At 43.0% G+C, this 16,756-nt stretch overlaps 1 protein-coding gene and 2 long non-coding RNA genes across 15 annotated transcripts in view; 1 reads left to right on the plus strand and 2 right to left on the minus strand.

Moving 5' to 3' along the window:
- The window catches only part of LOC147157838 (uncharacterized), a 72,088-nt gene extending 63,062 nt beyond the window's left edge, over positions 1-9,026 (plus strand). For 8 of the 9 annotated variants that reach the window (XR_015091291.1, XR_015091293.1, XR_015091292.1 and 5 more), the window contains 2 exons: positions 2,264-2,356; positions 7,348-9,026. This is a non-coding gene — a long non-coding RNA (uncharacterized LOC147157838). Of the gene's footprint in view, positions 1-2,263; positions 2,357-4,474; positions 4,662-7,347 lie in introns of those variants that run through there. The other variant, XR_015091298.1, reaches the window with a different exon arrangement.
- On the minus strand, positions 4,939-12,274 carry LOC147157839 (uncharacterized). The gene is made up of 12 exons (XR_015091299.1): positions 12,146-12,274; positions 11,978-12,025; positions 10,049-10,583; positions 9,943-9,977; positions 9,352-9,602; positions 9,193-9,263; positions 6,898-6,963; positions 6,442-6,535; positions 5,981-6,074; positions 5,614-5,713; positions 5,242-5,348; positions 4,939-5,087 (listed from the first exon to the last, which is right to left on the minus strand). It is a non-coding gene; the product is annotated as an uncharacterized LOC147157839 (long non-coding RNA).
- Positions 12,275-12,496: 222 nt separating this feature from the next.
- snx10a (sorting nexin 10a) lies at positions 12,497-16,719 on the minus strand. 5 transcript variants are annotated; one of them, XM_086063137.1, is made up of 8 exons: positions 16,646-16,719; positions 15,581-15,676; positions 13,992-14,122; positions 13,772-13,816; positions 13,606-13,692; positions 13,433-13,533; positions 13,251-13,349; positions 12,497-13,176 (listed from the first exon to the last, which is right to left on the minus strand). In XM_086063137.1, the coding sequence occupies exons 4-8, from the start codon at positions 13,805-13,807 to the stop codon at positions 12,792-12,794; spliced, it is 708 nt and encodes a 235-aa protein (XP_085919263.1). In that variant the 5' UTR covers positions 13,808-13,816; positions 13,992-14,122; positions 15,581-15,676; positions 16,646-16,719; the 3' UTR covers positions 12,497-12,791. The 5 variants fall into 5 exon arrangements, with proteins under 5 accessions (XP_085919263.1, XP_085919266.1, XP_085919264.1 ...); XM_086063140.1 differs by lacking the exon at positions 16,646-16,719 and having other exon boundaries at positions 12,497-12,912; positions 12,982-13,176; positions 15,581-15,828; XM_086063138.1 differs by lacking the exon at positions 15,581-15,676 and having other exon boundaries at positions 16,646-16,669.
- Positions 16,720-16,756: the final 37 nt, after the last annotated feature.

Here is a 16,756-nt window from a genome sequence, read left to right on the forward strand (position 1 = left end):
TGCTCTGATGAGCAAGCTCCCGCCGACCTTGGAACTCTGAGGAAAGACAATGCAAGGGGAGTCGTGCTGTGAAGGGGGGGGGGGGGGGGGGGGTGGGTAGATAAGAAGTAGGCAGGCATGAAGGAAAGGGGGGGGGGGGGTTAACAGATTAGCGGAGGAGGGAGGGGAGGTATAGAAAAAGAGCACGTGAAGCTGCTCAGTATGTGGCAGGAGGGCAGCGCCCGCCCGCCCGCCCGCTCTTCATCGCCGCTCATCTGGAATGCAAAAGCGCTTTCCGTTGCGACGCCCGTAACTGCTCCGGAGAGAAGCAATTACAACGGCTCCATTCACTCAGAGAGAAAGACACGCATGGCAAGAGGAGGGTAATTAATAAGGAGATGGACGGGATGGAGGAGGAGGAGGGAATCCGCGCCGCCTCCCCCCGGAGAGATTGAAGCAGCGTTATCGATCGCCGGGGGGGCAGCATCGACACGCACGGGAATCGATCCGGCTCATAACTTATGGCCAAGAGGTCAAAGGTCACGTGTCTCCTCGAGTGCCTTTTGAAATATCTCCTTGTTACTTTTCTCCCACTCAATTAGAAGACTTCAGCCCGATATGACCTTACGCGCATTGTTCCCTCGCTCGCTGCCTTCTGCCGAGCAGACACCGGCAGCGCATGGCGCGGCCGCGAGGCACGGCGGCGGCTTTTATTGCAGTCATTTAGGCCGGTAATATGTCATCTCCATTAGGCAAGTTTTAACACTCACAGATAGATGGCCCTGTGACATTTATCTGCGCACGGGTCGTATTTTAGTAGTTAAATGGCCGGCGATGTGCAGGGTGCGCGCAAAATGAGTATGTGTGTTTAAGGAGTGCGACGGCAGGGTGAGCCAGGGCGGGAGCAAGATGCATTGACTTTTAATGATACTCCATGCGATAGCACTTTAGAGGTAATAATCCCAAATACAATGCACGGTGCCACCTTTGACCCCGGTTGAAAAGGGAGGATGGGGGAGTGGGACGAAGCGCCGCCCCTCGGCAGCAGAGCTGCGGCCAGCTGGGCCTTCGGTGCCAGCAGAAAACGGAACCATAATGAGAGGGCAGGTAATGAATGAAGCAGTTTAGGGATGGAAGGTGAGACTTGAGGGAGGAAAAAAATGATGACGAGAGAGACCGAAGCAGGACTTGAGTGGGAGTTGCGGCGGCTAATTGCTTCTAGGGATTTTGCCACTGGTGACTTAAGGGTCAGAGCTAAAAACATCCCCTCGTGATGGCGGCAGGTGAGAAGGTAAAATAGTTAAGAAGTAACACCCATAGCCAACATCAATATACAGTGTTGAGGTTGACAGAACGGGTTGCAGGCCACCAATCACAGTTTGATTAGCTCGGGTTTAGAATCAATCCCCCAACACCAAAAAAAATGTCATGCTGAGTCAAACCCATGACTAAAATAGAATAGAATCTCTAACCCTAAGAGACAGAACCTTCCCGCAAAGTCCTGCCCACGTCAAGCCAGACAGCCGGAGTTCACCTGCCTGGAAGCGCTAAAGTTGACTAATGTGACAGAAAATGAACAATTAAAAATATCACACAGGCCCTGAGTGTCTGCGTGGTTGCGCTTTCACAACTCAGCGGACACTGTAATTGCTCAGAAATACAATTTGGGCTGAGCCTCCGCAGAGTGTTGTGGAGGTATGAAGCGCTTCAGCGCACACCGGCAACAGAGCTATAAATTAACAAGCCGAAATAGATATGAATGTGGAATCTAAATGTTAGACCCCCCCCCCCCCTCCCCCGTCTTAGGACGCACACCTGCGCCTTTTTTGGCCATCGGATAGAGCGTTAGAAGAAGACATAAAAGAAAAAAAGAGCCATCATCCAATTGTAGTGCTAAAGCAGAAAAGCAATAGAAAAATACACACTGATTGTCATGTATTGTCACCCGGAATATGCAGGGCATAACTTGCATTTATGAATATATGTGCGTGTATATCTTTTGCAGCCTATATTGTTTTTTATATCCATTCATTTTGCATTAGGCAACTGAATAATATCGTCATCCCCCTTTTTAAAATCACTGCAAAAAATTCTTCAATGTTTATTTAGGCCTTCCTTTTTTTCCTTTACATCCCCACAAACGTACACCTGCAGAGGATGCAACGTGTGAATATGTAGGCTTTTTTTTACACCCCCCCCCCCCACACACACACAAAAGTTCCTGTGATGTGTGACTCTGAAAAGCAACAGTTTCTGAGGTAAAAGTAGTTAATCTTCACGACAGGTCACCGGAGGGCGGCAGTGCGTAAAACGGATGGCGCTTGACCAGGCCTGGCAATTTGCGACAGGTGTGGCAAGTCAAGATGGCGACCGCAAGGTGAGTACACGAGCAAATGTTAGCTTTGCCTTTGCCATTTGTCACAACACTGCAACAAAAATCTTGCCGAGGTTACCAGTTACTGGTGCATTGTTATATGTTTAACCCCCTGCCAATTTCCGCCCCCCCCCTCCGTTTTTTCACTATTATATTCACTTACAAGCCACATCTCACTCCACACAAATCTCATAAACCACCCAACCACTTAGATTGTGTCCTATAACATGCCAATATTAACAAACAGCCCATACAGATATATACACAGGACTGAGTTTATATTGTTTGCATGCATAAATTAGCTCTGGCTCCCTTGAATGCTTGCGGTGCCCGCTCACAGGCAAAAAAAAAAAAAAAAAAAAATGTAGACCATCCCTTAAAATTAAAAGCAGGCATTTGCCCCCTACAAGAAACCCACCAACAAAAATCAGAAGAAAAAAAATAACCGTTAACAAGAATTGTAGCCGAGCGTTCTCTGCCCCTTATAACAGCAGACAAAAAGGAGTCTGCATCCCCATACGTAAGAATAAATTCTGTACCCTAAATAATACAGCAACAGATCCAGAGGGCTGACACATAATCAGACAGGTTACCATATTCAACAAAATGCATATGCCCCAAATAATGATGATAACCCCCCCCACCCCACGCACACAAATTTTTATCTCAGCGGTTTGATTTAGCAGCGAAATCCACAAATTGTCATCGGAGGAGACCCCAACACAGTCTCAAACCCATCAATAGACGGTTGCAATAATACAACATGCATAAGGCGATTACAACCCACTAAAGTAATAGGGGAACATATGGACGATTTCGGCCCCGCCGACAGCCGGAGACACAAAAACCCAACAAAGAAGGAAATCACCTTAATTCCGGTGGCGCACCGGCCATATTCAAGGATATAATTTTTTCCCACAAATAAATCTATTGTTGGCACCCTATTATTATTAGCGACCACGCACCAGTCCCCCATACCTTAAAACCACACCGCTAAATGACGCAGAGCTTGACAAAATCATAAGAATAGAGTGGGCAGACGTTTAACAAATAAATGACATCACATTCACCCCATAAAAAGAAACAGAGGGAAAAAAAATAATAATAATTGGAAAGACGCGGAAGACAAAAACAAACCCAAATATGGACCGACCAACCAACCAAAACCAAAAAGACAGCCAGACGATATGTTATCCCAAAAGACAGAGTTAACAATACAGCAATCGAGATACAATAACAAGCCATGGGAAATTATTGCAAGCCAACTTCAACGGCCATCAAAGGGACAAGTGGTAAATGCACACAATCACCAGAAGAAATGTAGAAGTTTTTAATAACCATTACTGCAACCTATACTCAGAAACAAACAAGCCCAACCCTGAGCATATTGAGGCATCCCAAAGCAGGCCAAATACGCCCCAGCTAACCACACAAAATAATGATATGTTAGATGTGCCACCCACTGTAAACGAGGTGCACAGCACCCGGCCCGGAAGGCCACCTGGCTCAATGATATAAGCACCTTCGGTTAATGCTCGCTCCGTTTCACCCAAGAGCAGCAACAGAAATTGAAACCAATGGTGACATACGCCCACACGTGATTGCAGCAGCAACAAAACTTTCACCAAAGGCAGAAAAAGACCCCACACTTCCATCAAGCTCATGCCCAATTAACACTGCTATTAAAAGCATTGGTAAGGCTGTGGCACCCCGACTAGAATCAACAATCTTGGGGGGAGGGAAAGAAAGAAAAAAAATGCAGATGCCGTTGATAGTGTACCCCATTCAGAAAAACACGCATTTAACCCAATGGCTAAAATCTCACAATCATCAGATAACCCCATGAACAGGACAAAATCTACACCACTCATTCCCAAGAGGCAATTGTAAAATACCCAACCCAAATAAACGGATCTAATTCATTCAAACTGCACTTCACCCCTGGGCAGTATCAATAGCGACCTGGAGCACTGGAATAATTACCACCAAAAAGAAAGCCTTACCCCCAAAATAATCAAATTCAACAACAACCCCATGGGTTCCAGCTGCGGCAAAATTCCACTGCAAGCTTCCTCCCCCATGGCATAGGTCTGGTGCTCAAAAATTGGTTGTTGTATTTAGGTGTGAGGGAGTGGAAAGGATTGAAGGCCCTCCAACAATTTTAACCCATGCCTGCATCTCCCATCAATGGGGGAAACATGTGCTGTGAACAGGAAGACTGACACAAACTTAAATGTAAATCTGGCTATTTAATTTTGCCATGGTAACTCATGGTTGTGTCTTTATAGCCAGGAACCAAGCAGACCAAACCCAAAATGGGATGTAAAGGCCTTCATCTTTCTGATGATATGTGAATTCTACCCACAGCTATGCAGAAATAGTGTTGTAAAATGCTCGATGATTGAAAATTTAGAGATGTTTTATGTGGGTAATTTTTTTTGTGTTATAAATGTCAATCAGTTGTTTCAATGTGTATGTAATAAATATTTAGTTTAATAAGTGCTTTTGATCTTTATTCATTCTTAATGTGATATGATTTGTTTCTATTGTGTTCAATATTTTCTATTTAAAAACAACTCCAGAAGTTGATTGTTTGAATGCTTTCCAGCATGTGTTTATTAAACAGTTTTCAAACATTACAGAACATTGATTGTAAGTGCTGGTGGGGATTCAGCCTCAAGTGTGGTCTTCTTTGTGGTGCTTTGCTTCTTGAATGGCTCATGCAGCTGCTTCGCTGTGGTACAAACAAATGAAACGGCCATTATTGACTTGCAGATCTGCAAGCAGTTGCCACTTGTATTTACACACAGTAATGGACTGCCATTTCACAATTTGTCAAAGGCAAAAGATAGGAATGAATAAACATTTAGTAAAGTGTGTAAGCTTACCACTGGCTTGTCTTAGGCAGTGGAAGGTCCTTTCACCAGCCAGTTAGCCACTGCACAAGCAAGCAATCGGATGGGGCAATGCTGGAGGGAGTCCACCACATACTGCACTAACAGAGCATAATCACAATTCAAACAACTCTGTTTTTTAATTCATTAAGGCAGATGCTAATAGCCAAATATTAGCCCTTTTTCTAGGGATAATGCATTAGTGCAAAACTAGCAATGTCTTGTAAACAAAGCATGTTTGGTATTGTTATACAATGGATTATTCCGTTTACTTTTACATTGAACTCCAACTCATTTATTAATTTATTTATTTTCTCAATTACTACATTTAAAATAGCCAAACAAGCCAAAATGGAACTCAGTTACATTTCAGTTAATCAAGCAGCACTGGTAGCTGGAGCCTGCCTGGCCAGCTGGGAAGGTACCAAGATTACTTTGATGCTGGTTGCTTCTCAACCCATGTGCCCTGCAACACAGATCACAAGAACAACATTTAACACTACACATTTGTGGGTTAAAACCTCCTGGCCCCCATTTACTAGGCGGCAGGCTAGCTAGCTCCATTCCCCATGTGGCAACGGGTGGAATAGGCACAGCTGACTGACAGGCAAACAGCCCAGCCGCCTGGCCTGTCAGTCATCTGTGCCTATTCCACCTGTCAACACAGGGAATGGAGCCAGGAGTAATGTAGGGAAAGAAGGAAGGTTTTTTTTGTCGTGTGAACTAGTGTTACCTGGTCTCGTGTCTCATCTGGGGTTCATCAGCCGCAACGTAAAATACTCTTAATTTGTCTGGTGGTGGTAGCTTCTTGATCTCGACCATTTGCCCTGCAACAGAGATCACGAAAACAAATTACAGTAGCAGTAACACAGATCACAGGACCAAAATAAAACACTACACAGTAGGTTAAAACCTCCTGTCCCCATTTACTCCGCAACAAGGCAGCAGGCTAGCTAAGCTAGCTCAGCTAGGCTAGGCTAGGCTAAGCTAGCTAGCTTCATTCCCCGTGTGGCGACGGGTGGAATAGGCAACGCTGACCGACTGGCAAACAGGCCAGCCGCAAAAAAAAGAGAGGCGACTGACCTGCTTGCCAGCCGGCCAGCGATGCCTTTCCACCCGTCAACACAGGGAATGGAGTCAGGACTAATGTAAGAAAGGAAGGTTGGTTTTTTTTGTCGTGTGAACTAGTGTTACCTGATCTCGTGTCTCATCTGGGGTTCATCAGCCGCAACGTAAAATACTCTTAATTTGTCTGGTGGTGGTAGCTTCTTGATCTCGACCATTTGCCCTGCAACAGAGATCACGAAAACAAATTACAGTAGCAGTAACACAGATCACAGGACCAAAATAAAACACTACACAGTAGGTTAAAACCTCCTGTCCCCATTTACTCCGCAACAAGGCAGCAGGCTAGCTAAGCTAGCTCAGCTAGGCTAGGCTAAGCTAGCTAGCTCCATTCCCCGTGTGGCGACGGGTGGAATAGGCAACGCTGACCGACTGGCAAACAGGCCAGCCGCAAAAAAAAGAGAGGCGACTGACCTGCTTGCCAGCCGGCCAGCGATGCCTTTCCACCCGTCAACACAGGGAATGGAGTCAGGACTAATGTAACAAAGGAAGGTTGGTTTTTTTTGTCGTGTGAACTAGTGTTACCTGGTCTCGTGTCTCATCTGGGGTTCATCAGCCGCAACGTAAAACTCCATGGTAGCTTGCATCTACCTGCAAATCAGATCACAGGAACAAATTCTCACTTTATTAAAACAGACAACACACTTTAAAAGAGTGCCAAATTTGAAAATAATCATTTTTAATCAAGACACTGTTCCTAAAACTTTTTACATGTGGGTGGCTGGCTAAGTCTTAGCATGTTTTACACTTTTTCTTGCTTAATCAGATCTAATAGGAACTTGTCAAATACACCAACGCAACTCTAATTACTAATGTATTTTGTGTAATATACCAAGAAATGCCCTTTCAGTGATTCTCAGACAACTTTAGTCAAACCCTTAAAACATTTTTTTTATTTTATCAGGTGTTAACAGAGCCTTGTCGTTCAAAATTTAAGGCCATGTCAATTAAATGTGATATTTTTCCTCCTTCCAGACAGTCAATGGTGTCTTTGCAAAATGATGACGTCCAGGGAATGGTCAAGTCAAGAGGGGACGTCATTTTCCTTCACAGGCAATGATATGAAGATACAAAAAAAATATAAAGACAAACATTTCAAGACAGACAACCGGAGGGTAAGTGAAAATGCTTCCTGGGTGTGTCAGAAAGAGGATGCCGTCGGTGACTGCTTTTCGATACCTCAAGTACAAAGGTTGGGGGGGATCCCCGGATGACAGCTGAGCAACTGTGATCGCATTTGTCAGAGGAATGTACTCAACTTTCAGCCCAGACACAAACAAACAAGTGCAGTGTGAGCTCAAGCCTCGCATGCTCGAATCGTAAGCGCTCCCCTGCTTACTTCAAAGAACAAGAAGCGTCGACTCAAAACCCACGTGGACAAACTACAACTGTCGTGGAATGTTCTTCTCAGGAGCAACCACACTACATTTTTACTTTTTGGTTGATGAACCATCAACATGTCTGGAGAAGAACGAATAAGCGCTGCAAAGAAAAGTACACCTTTCCGAAAGCAAGTGGACTGTCATCCATTCTTGTTTGCTTCTTCGGAGACAAGCAATCTCCAGGCGTGTGCAAGGTACCATCAAGTCAATAAAGACATCTTGGGTGTACGTTTCATGATAAAGCTGAACCTTGGGAGACGTTGGACCTCCCAACAGGACAACAATTCCAAGCATGCCTCCAAATCTGGTTGCAGACAAAGTGCTGGAAGATTCTGAAGTCGCAAGGGTGGCCAAGTTGGGTCCTCGAGAGCCACTATCCAGCCCGCTTTCCATGTCTCCCTCCTTCAGCGCAGCTCAATCTAATGTCCAACAGCAAGCTTTGCTGAATCCTGATAACGATCCTGATCATAATCAGGTGTGTTCGTGGACAGAAACATGGAAAACAGGCTGATGTGGCTCTCGTGGACCCAACTTGGCCACCCCTGGAGTAGAGAATCTCAGAAGGGATGTGAAGAAGACATTTGCTCAACACAAGGCCGATATGTGATAAAAAGAAGCCTTTTCCCGTGAGGAATGGGCAAACATGCCCGTCGAAGAACCTGGTCTCAAGATAGATTTCACATCGGAAAGAGGTTTTCCATTCCCCAAACGTTGCATTATTCTTTCAAAGCGCAGATTAGATTTAGATTTATTTTGTCAACAAGTTAATCACAAATACATGTTTTGCTGTCATTTGAATTGCATTTGTTCATTTTACAAGTCCTTCAAAAAAAATTTTTTATAGTCCTACTTGCTGAAACGCTAAAATGCAGGGGAGATTAAATCATTTTTACCACAAGTGTGTATACACGTCAAACTATTTTTTTAGAATTGATCATACAAGTACAGTTAATTGATGATATTGGCTATATGAATAAAAAGGGGTGTTTTGTTTTATGTACATGCGTGTGCAATAGGTTAAGTGTTAACGAGTCCTCTTAATATCTATGCAATTTAAATAAAGCCGTTTTTTTTTGATACATCAAATACAAATAACTTACTCAATAGGAAGTTGGACTCGTTACGTTCTTTTACCTCTTCCAAATCATTTTCAACATGTTAACTGGACTTCTAACCAACTACGACATGTGTTGTACTTTTGTATATTGTAATGTGTTTATATGTTAAACAGTGAAAAGATTACAAAATAACACCAACTATACACAAGCTGTACATTATGAAAGCCATTTGCTGCTTTTATTCTTTTTGGGCTGATTACTCAACATATCCCAATGCCGGGATGTGCAAAGTATGTCCTCTAGACCAAAACTAATAACTTTTGGGTTACATTTCTTTGCCATACTTTTTAAAATGTCATTCTTGTTAGCACACTCTTTACCTGTATACGCCCTTATTATCCTGGTCCAGTTCTTCTTGGTACCCCTTACAAAATGTGATGACTCCACAGCCCTGAAACAAAAAAAAAAAGGGGGGGGGGGGGTTGAGTCGTTCCTCAAACCCTACACTGCACACTCTGGCTTTCAATTGCCATCCTCACCAAACATAATCCTGTTCTGGATCCAGGCAAGCCACAACTACAAACCAACATTAGAGTCCAACCAGCAGCTCTCTAAACCTGCCCTCATTTCAAATCTACCTTTCTAGCGTAGAACACAATTGGCATCCAGAACCAAACCAAACCAAGGCACACCCCAGAGATCAACACTCTGCCCCCACACATCGTACATAACTTTTGTGCGCCGCTGGTGTCTTGACTTGTGGAATTGATCCTTTGACTCTTCTTTCTGCCTGCAAAACACGCAAAAAAAAAGGGAAAACATTTTCAGAACTGACAAGGAACTTATCTACAGAATACAATAAGAAAAAAAACACATTTACATACCACCATTAATAAAATATTCGACAACCAATAAACGAAAAATACTTTTAAACATAAACAACCCTTACGGTTCTATTCCCCAAGTAAACCTCATCGGGTGTGTCGTTTACAACAAACACAAACATGGCCAGCATTTCCAAATATTATAAATTTAAAAAACAGATACACGCCCAAAACATTTCAAATACCGCAAAAAGAAACAGCACTTAAATCAAACAAACGGAGTGAATTGTGACGTGCTGTGCTCACCTCAAACGCTGCTGTGGTCGTCGAGTGTAAAAATCCTGCAACAAACATATCGTCGTGAGAAACGGGACCAAACCACAAACATGCATGTGCAGGTGTATCCACTTACCTGACGGTCACCGTTTCACCGCACATGTGCACTGTGTTTGATATATGCCCTTGTGAACGCACACCTGTCACCAATTATGATCTGCAAAACGCCAATCAAAGCCAACCTTCTTCTTCTGCTTGTTGAACGACGCTTTGCACACTAGCGCCACCTGGCGACTCGTCATGATGACTGCTTTGGTTTACCGCGGAAATGGTTGGTTTCAAAGTGAATCACAAGAACGAAAGGTCTTGGATTGCATTTCTCGGCTATTTGTATGCTTCTTAATTAACTGCTTGTATTTCACATCATTCTCGGCTGCTTCCCATTTTCACCTTGCTCGGGAGTTGAGGTTCTGTCTTTGCGGCTCAACCACTGATCTGTATATATAACTGGATAGCTGATAGGCCAAGACTTTTGAAGCCGCGAGTAGCCACGGGGGAGGCGGGAGTTCTGCATTCCTGGTTTTCACACATCAGCTTTGTTTCCGTTTCCTGTTTGCGTTGTGTGGGCCGGGTCCCAGTTCGTGCCCTTCAGCCGGCGGGTGCGAGTGTGTCTGTATCAGACGACAGAAGCATTTCAGAGAGTTGAGGCGCCCTGCGCGCTCCCGTCCATCGGTTGGGGGAACGACAGTGTTGGAACGCGGCCACCAGTGGCCGGAAACGACGCTAATGTGGGAAACCCGGAAGTCGGAAGGCCGTGGCATCTACCCCATTACTCAATATCTTTTGTACTTTTGAGCTTTCCTTACCGAATTGGATTTTTGAACCATAACAATTCGTTTGAAAAATAATATTTTTTTAATTAATCTTGCTAAGTTTTATATTCATAAATGTAAATGTGTAAAGTCGAAACCAAATTTTTTTTTCTTCTGTTTTTGAAAGAGATGGATGTATATTTACGGCCAATCTCTACTTCCAAAAATAAGAAAGCTATCAAGACCTTTAATTTGTGTTCTCATTTTGGTGTTTTTAATACTTCTTAGTTTAAGACCCCCGGCGTATTTTTTATTTAACTTTTTATTATTTCTTTATTTTCCTTTGTTATTGTGAGATTGTGTACTGTGATGTTTGTTTGCTTGATGTTTGCCATGTTTGGCTTGTGCTTTCAATTGGTTAAATAAAGCATTTATTTAAAAATAATACATTCTACCCCATTACTCCTCCCAAGAAACGTTTCTCAGCATATGCCATTTACAATATCGACATTGGAAAACATTTGAGACAGTACTTAGTATAAATGGCATTATTTATGTTTTAAATGTGTTAAACATAAACAAGATGACTTCTGACATTTTACAGCTTGCCTTTGATATATGTATAAATTATATGCATGATGTTTACAGGATAAAATGTGTCATTGTTCTCTTTTTATTAAAGATTTATAGGCCAACCTGTAATTCCACTAATTTTGCCTCTGCCAAATCTAATATTAGGGTCTAAGCAGCACATAACTGACCACTTGTTATAGTGACCACCCCGTCATGTTTATTTTTCATAGGACATGTTAAGGTTAAGCTCGCGACGGCGCCTGCAACCATATAAACAAGAGCAAATATTCATTTTGCCTACTTCAGTCATCCAATAACAGGCTGCAAATGCGTTTTCAGGCAAGGCGCCGGTGTGTTGGTCGCATGCATACGTCTCGGGGCATGCGTGTGAAGTCACTGACAGCTTCATTATGACTTGAGCACATCCAGGGAGAGATGCGGAACAGGCCTGGTTTACTGTCGGGCCGGCCTACGTCAGTCCAGCTGTTGATGGGAGGGTTGAGGTGGGACAACTGCCGTCTCCTTTAATGAGCCTTCGCTTGTGTCATCAGCTTTCAATTTACGGAGCTGTCCACTATACCTCTGGCCCTCATTTACACACACACACACACTGTCGTGTTTCTTGCAGATGATTCCCCACGATTGTGTGTTATAGTAATTAATTTGCTGTCATCTCCTACCTGGAAAGCTGTCAAATGGAGGATGAACGTCTTCCTTTGCTCGCCACCCTGGAGCCAAACAAGTAGAATGTTTGTTGATGCGACACTCCCGAAAAGGTACAGGATTAAAGTCTGACAAACGCAGTGCTATAGAATCTGTTTAAATGTTTTAAAAAGGTTGATCAACACCTGTGGAAGTACAACTTCACTATCGGTGTCATGCACAAAAAAAGGAGAGTGCAGCAGCAGTGTAGAATTGTTACAGTTACGGAAAGATGAGTCTAATATTTTGGTGGCTGTGCTGTAAAATATGACCACCGCAAGCTAAAATAAGCATTCAAAATCATACCTTAGGAAGTCAATCCCAACATTTTGAATACATTTTAGACTGCAGGCATTAGAGTAGGAGTGACTGCAAAGGGTTCTTCTGATGTCTCTACTCCCTCTACTGGGCTGCATTGTGCACAGCTCATGTTAGCAGAAACAATCAGCACAGGAATGGACACGTTTTCTTCAAAAAACAGTTTATTTCTCCTTTAAACAGACCCTAAAAGTATTCTTATACAGTTTCCTCTAAAACTTCTACGCTTCCAAAACATTACCTCGGCTTTCAGAGACTATAAAAATATAACATAGGTTACAATTAAGAATTTATAAATGTAGCTTTACTATACATTTTTTTTTAAAACCATGAAATCTTCTTTTAGTACACACAAAGAAATAATTGGCATTTGACAAAAAAAAAAAAAAAGATCCCTAAAGCTTATTTTAAAAGAATTACGATTAATGAAAACAAAAACCTGTTTTTGGAGGCTTCGCTATTGGCCGCTCCATATTAACTTTTGTGGACGACTACATCAAAACTGCACAATTCTGCGTGGGATGACTCGAAAAAGTGGAGGGGGCTTCCGTGAAGGGTGCTGTCCACGCTCAAGCCCAAGCCCGACGAAGAGGTGCTGATGGGAGACGGATCACGGTGAAGCATCGTCCGGCGGCTCATTTCGACGACTCCGATCGACACGTACCTCTCGCAGTCAGAGTCACGTGACGCCTCATCTTCCAACGCGGTGACGCCGCCGCCGTCGAATCGCTGAATGGCCTCGGCCACCGTGTACCTGGTCTTGCCGACGGCGCACCTCTGCATCTTTTTGACGCTGAGGTCCGACTGGAGGAACAGATGGAGTCGACTGTCGGACAACAAAAACGGCGTGTGAAGAACGCTGGGAAGGAAAACGAAACGTGATCAATGCATCGTCCGTGAGGCGTGATGTCATTTAGTTGCGGAGAAACTCACATTTCTAAAAACTCCTGCAGGCCTTTCATCCTTTGTCGAACCTGCTCTACGTTCTTCATGCTGAAGAAAGGATTCCAAGGGGGCAGCTTTGGGACTTCGCTGGGAGGAAGACGGGAACAAATCCACTCATTCCAACACGCGGCAGATTCGACTTCAATCTAATCAAAGATGCGCCGACATACATGATGAGAGCGTTTTGCTCCAGGGAACGTCGCAGCCAAACAAATTCTCTGTAACGTCGCCTCACCGCCGAAGCCTTCTTGCGAAAGCACATGCTATTCGTCTGCGAGAGGCCGACAACATTAGCGGACGTTCAAACCCCGCGACGACATACTTGCCGTGCGATGCTACTCACGCGAAGACAGATTTCATAGTCGACGTGCGTGTGCCAGCGGTCGTGTTTTTGGAGCCTTGGATTTCCAACAAAGACGCTGATAAACTCCTTTAAAAAAAAAAATTGGGGGGAAATAAATGCTTCCATGGGATGCGATGAGGATCTTTGAATCGTTCCGGTTACTTACCGTTTTGGCAAGATTGTCAAACATACTGTCGTCCATGCTGGAAACCTACACGACGACAACATATTGTAGCAAGTTGCATAAACGAGGTTATTATCCCTTTTCACACTGCACTCGGTATGAAAGAGTTGCGCCACAACGTAAAAATCCACTGGTGGTGAATGAGTTTTGCTAAATACAGTGTGAAAAGGGCTCAACTTTTCACCCCGTTACATTTGCTTACTTGCTCTGTAGATTTTTTTTTTTCTCCCTCAGACGCTTTTCAAAGGGAGCCGTTTGAAAATGTGTACGACATCAAGATGGCGGTGATGATGGAGCTGCGGAGGATCCCGGAAGAATCCCTTCCAGTAGTGCCTAAAGTTGTGGCAGAGAAGGCGGGGAGAGTGAAATGCTTTCCTGGTGGATTAGTATGAATAGGACAACTTTTTGAATGTCAATGGCCATCTTGTCCAATCAGATTTCAGCCTCTATGTGTAACCATGTCAATCCAATCAGAACTATATTAGCAATAGAAAGAAAAAAAATCTTCTGATTCTTCCTCATTTTTCAGCTCATGTCGACAAGCAAAACAATAACTGTTGCCATCTGCACACATACATTTAATAAGAGGCGCCAAATGACCGGAGAGGTTCAGCTGAGGTAGTTCCACATCTTAAGGACTCGGCAAGTGCGCCTTTTCAGCTGATATAAGCATAAAGGCCAATAAAAAGGGCACAGGAGGTGGATTTCGGCTCACAACACCAAAACAGGATTAGAAACAATAAAGCCTCTTTTGCACACAATCAGCACTAATTCTGGCCAACCCGCAGAATAAATGCATCTATTATAGTGAAACGGTTCCAGGGAAGAAAAAAATATTCCTCCCAAGAAAAACTACACGCATCGATTAACGTCAACACGTGACACTTCTACTTTTTTTCTTAGATAATCATGCGACTTCTTTGTTTTCTGACGATAACTAGCAAGATCATGCTGGGCATGAGCACAAGCAGAATCAATCGATGAAGGCAGATTAATGCTGTGACTAAAAGCCTCCATCGCATTGGACCAAAACTGCACTCCGCTATGGGTCACGTGAGCGCATGCGCCTGCCCTCACTAAACATTTGCTAGACTATTACGTGGACTAAACATTTGTTGCGGGTCTCCCGGGGTGATGATTATCTCCCCAATACTTAAACAGTTACCTTATGACTTGACACAATCAATACATTCCATTCCACACATTGTTTGCAATCTAAACAAGGGGTGTCAAATAGTTGTCACAAGTCACATTGTAGTAATGGCCGGTATGACTGCAAAAAAAAAAAAAAATCTTAACAATTTGATCTATTTAGTATATTGACACATGCAACAATGATGGCTGACTGAGAAAATAAATATAAGAACAATTTCTACGGGTCAAAAGGAGTTTAGTAACACAAATTGCTATCAATATCCGTATAATTATTTATGATGGGCCTTAATTGACACCTGACATCTGTATTTGATCCAATTTGATGTCCAAGTTGCATGTAATGAAGCTTAAAATGCGATTCGGTTTGTAAAGCATTGTAGTCATGTTTCAGGACAGTGTGACTGCAAAATGCACTATATTTACAACATTTACAAGCGTCCAGTCTCGATGATTGTATGCATTTAAATAAAAATCACACGATTTAGAATTGTGTTTGTAGCTGGACTACTATTAGTTGAACAGAAAAGGAACATCCTGAAAGCATTTTTAACGTCTACATAAAGTTGAGGCTAATCCGTTTTGAAAAAAATAATGACAACACACATTATTATATAATTAGTGAAGTATTGTGCTTACCTTTTGATTGTTGCCTCTATCAGCCTCTCGGGGACTGAATCAAACACTCATGGCAAACTCGTCAATTTCCTTGTTCACGCCTTTTCCCTGCACACGCTATTTAAAATAATAATAATATTCGAGGCAGGATAAGAGCTTTAAAAAAACAAAAGTAGCAACGAGTGACTACTACGATAATGCTGGTGTTAATACAAAAAAATATGTGACTCGCCAACGGCGTGCGAGTGCACACCTGTCGTTCCTGCTGCCCACTGTTTGGGGATTAGATGACGGTAAACGATATCACCTGGTCAGGTCACAGGGGGCGGGGACTATCGCCTCACGTGAACTTTAACCTCGTCCTACGCGACCATTTGTTGTAAACTCATTTGAATACATGGGTCCATAATACTACTGCAAACAGTATTATGATAATTGATCAAGTTATGGTGATATTGACTCAAGGGCATATAATCAGAGGTAGCAACATTACCCCACGCTGTACTTTGTTTGCGGGGGGGGGGGGGGGGTAGTAGTCAAGTAAAACAAATATATATATATATATATTTTTTTTTAAATCGTCACGATAGCTCACGTTTTTCTGGGTTTGGTGACATTCCCAAGCTGAGCTCTTATGGCACTGTGATGTATTTTCCTGTCGAGAGCAAGTTGCCAAAATGGCCGCCCCAGAGATGGACAAAAATAGTTTTGAACATGTTTTTCGTGTTAATTTCACCCCCCAATGTTATAATATGCAATGGTGCACTTTTAACAATTTCATACACTATATTATTCAGTCACGGTGGACAATTACGGGGGGGAGGGGTTGCTGCAAAAAACAACTTTAAATGCAGCCATTCAAAGAAATCAGAAATGTCATGTCTAAATACACAAAATTAGCAATATTTGAATGTCATTTATAACAGTTCACCTTTAGAAACCCTGCAGACCTTTAAATAAGCAACATGATTATCATTTCACTCATGTCATTGACATTTATAAATTCACACTTCTGCCACTTTGTCCCCCGAAAAATATGTGTCAAGGCCACCCCTCCAAATATAAAAACAAAATGAAGGCACTTACCAACACTGGTCAAGCTATTCAAATCAACATCCAGCGTGTCCAACCAGGAAGGGAAGCTCAACAGTAAAGTCATCTAAGTAGTTTACTAACACCAGCTCAGGAAATTTGCAT

The sequence above is a fragment of the Leptonotus elevatus genome, chromosome 19, assembly GCF_054856555.1.
Source record: "Leptonotus elevatus isolate MCC_2025b chromosome 19, RoL_Lele_1.0, whole genome shotgun sequence".
Taxonomy (NCBI): domain Eukaryota; kingdom Metazoa; phylum Chordata; class Actinopteri; order Syngnathiformes; family Syngnathidae; genus Leptonotus; species Leptonotus elevatus.

Coding starts and splice junctions, on each gene's coding strand:
- snx10a (XM_086063137.1), bottom strand. CDS start 13,807: ATGGACGACAGTATGTTTGACAATCTTGCCAAAACG. Junction 13,693..13,771: donor TTGACAATCTTGCCAAAACG/GTAAGTAACCGG, acceptor TTTTTTTTAAAG/GAGTTTATCAGCGTCTTTGT. Junction 13,350..13,432: donor GAGCAAAACGCTCTCATCAT/GTATGTCGGCGC, acceptor TCTTCCTCCCAG/CGAAGTCCCAAAGCTGCCCC.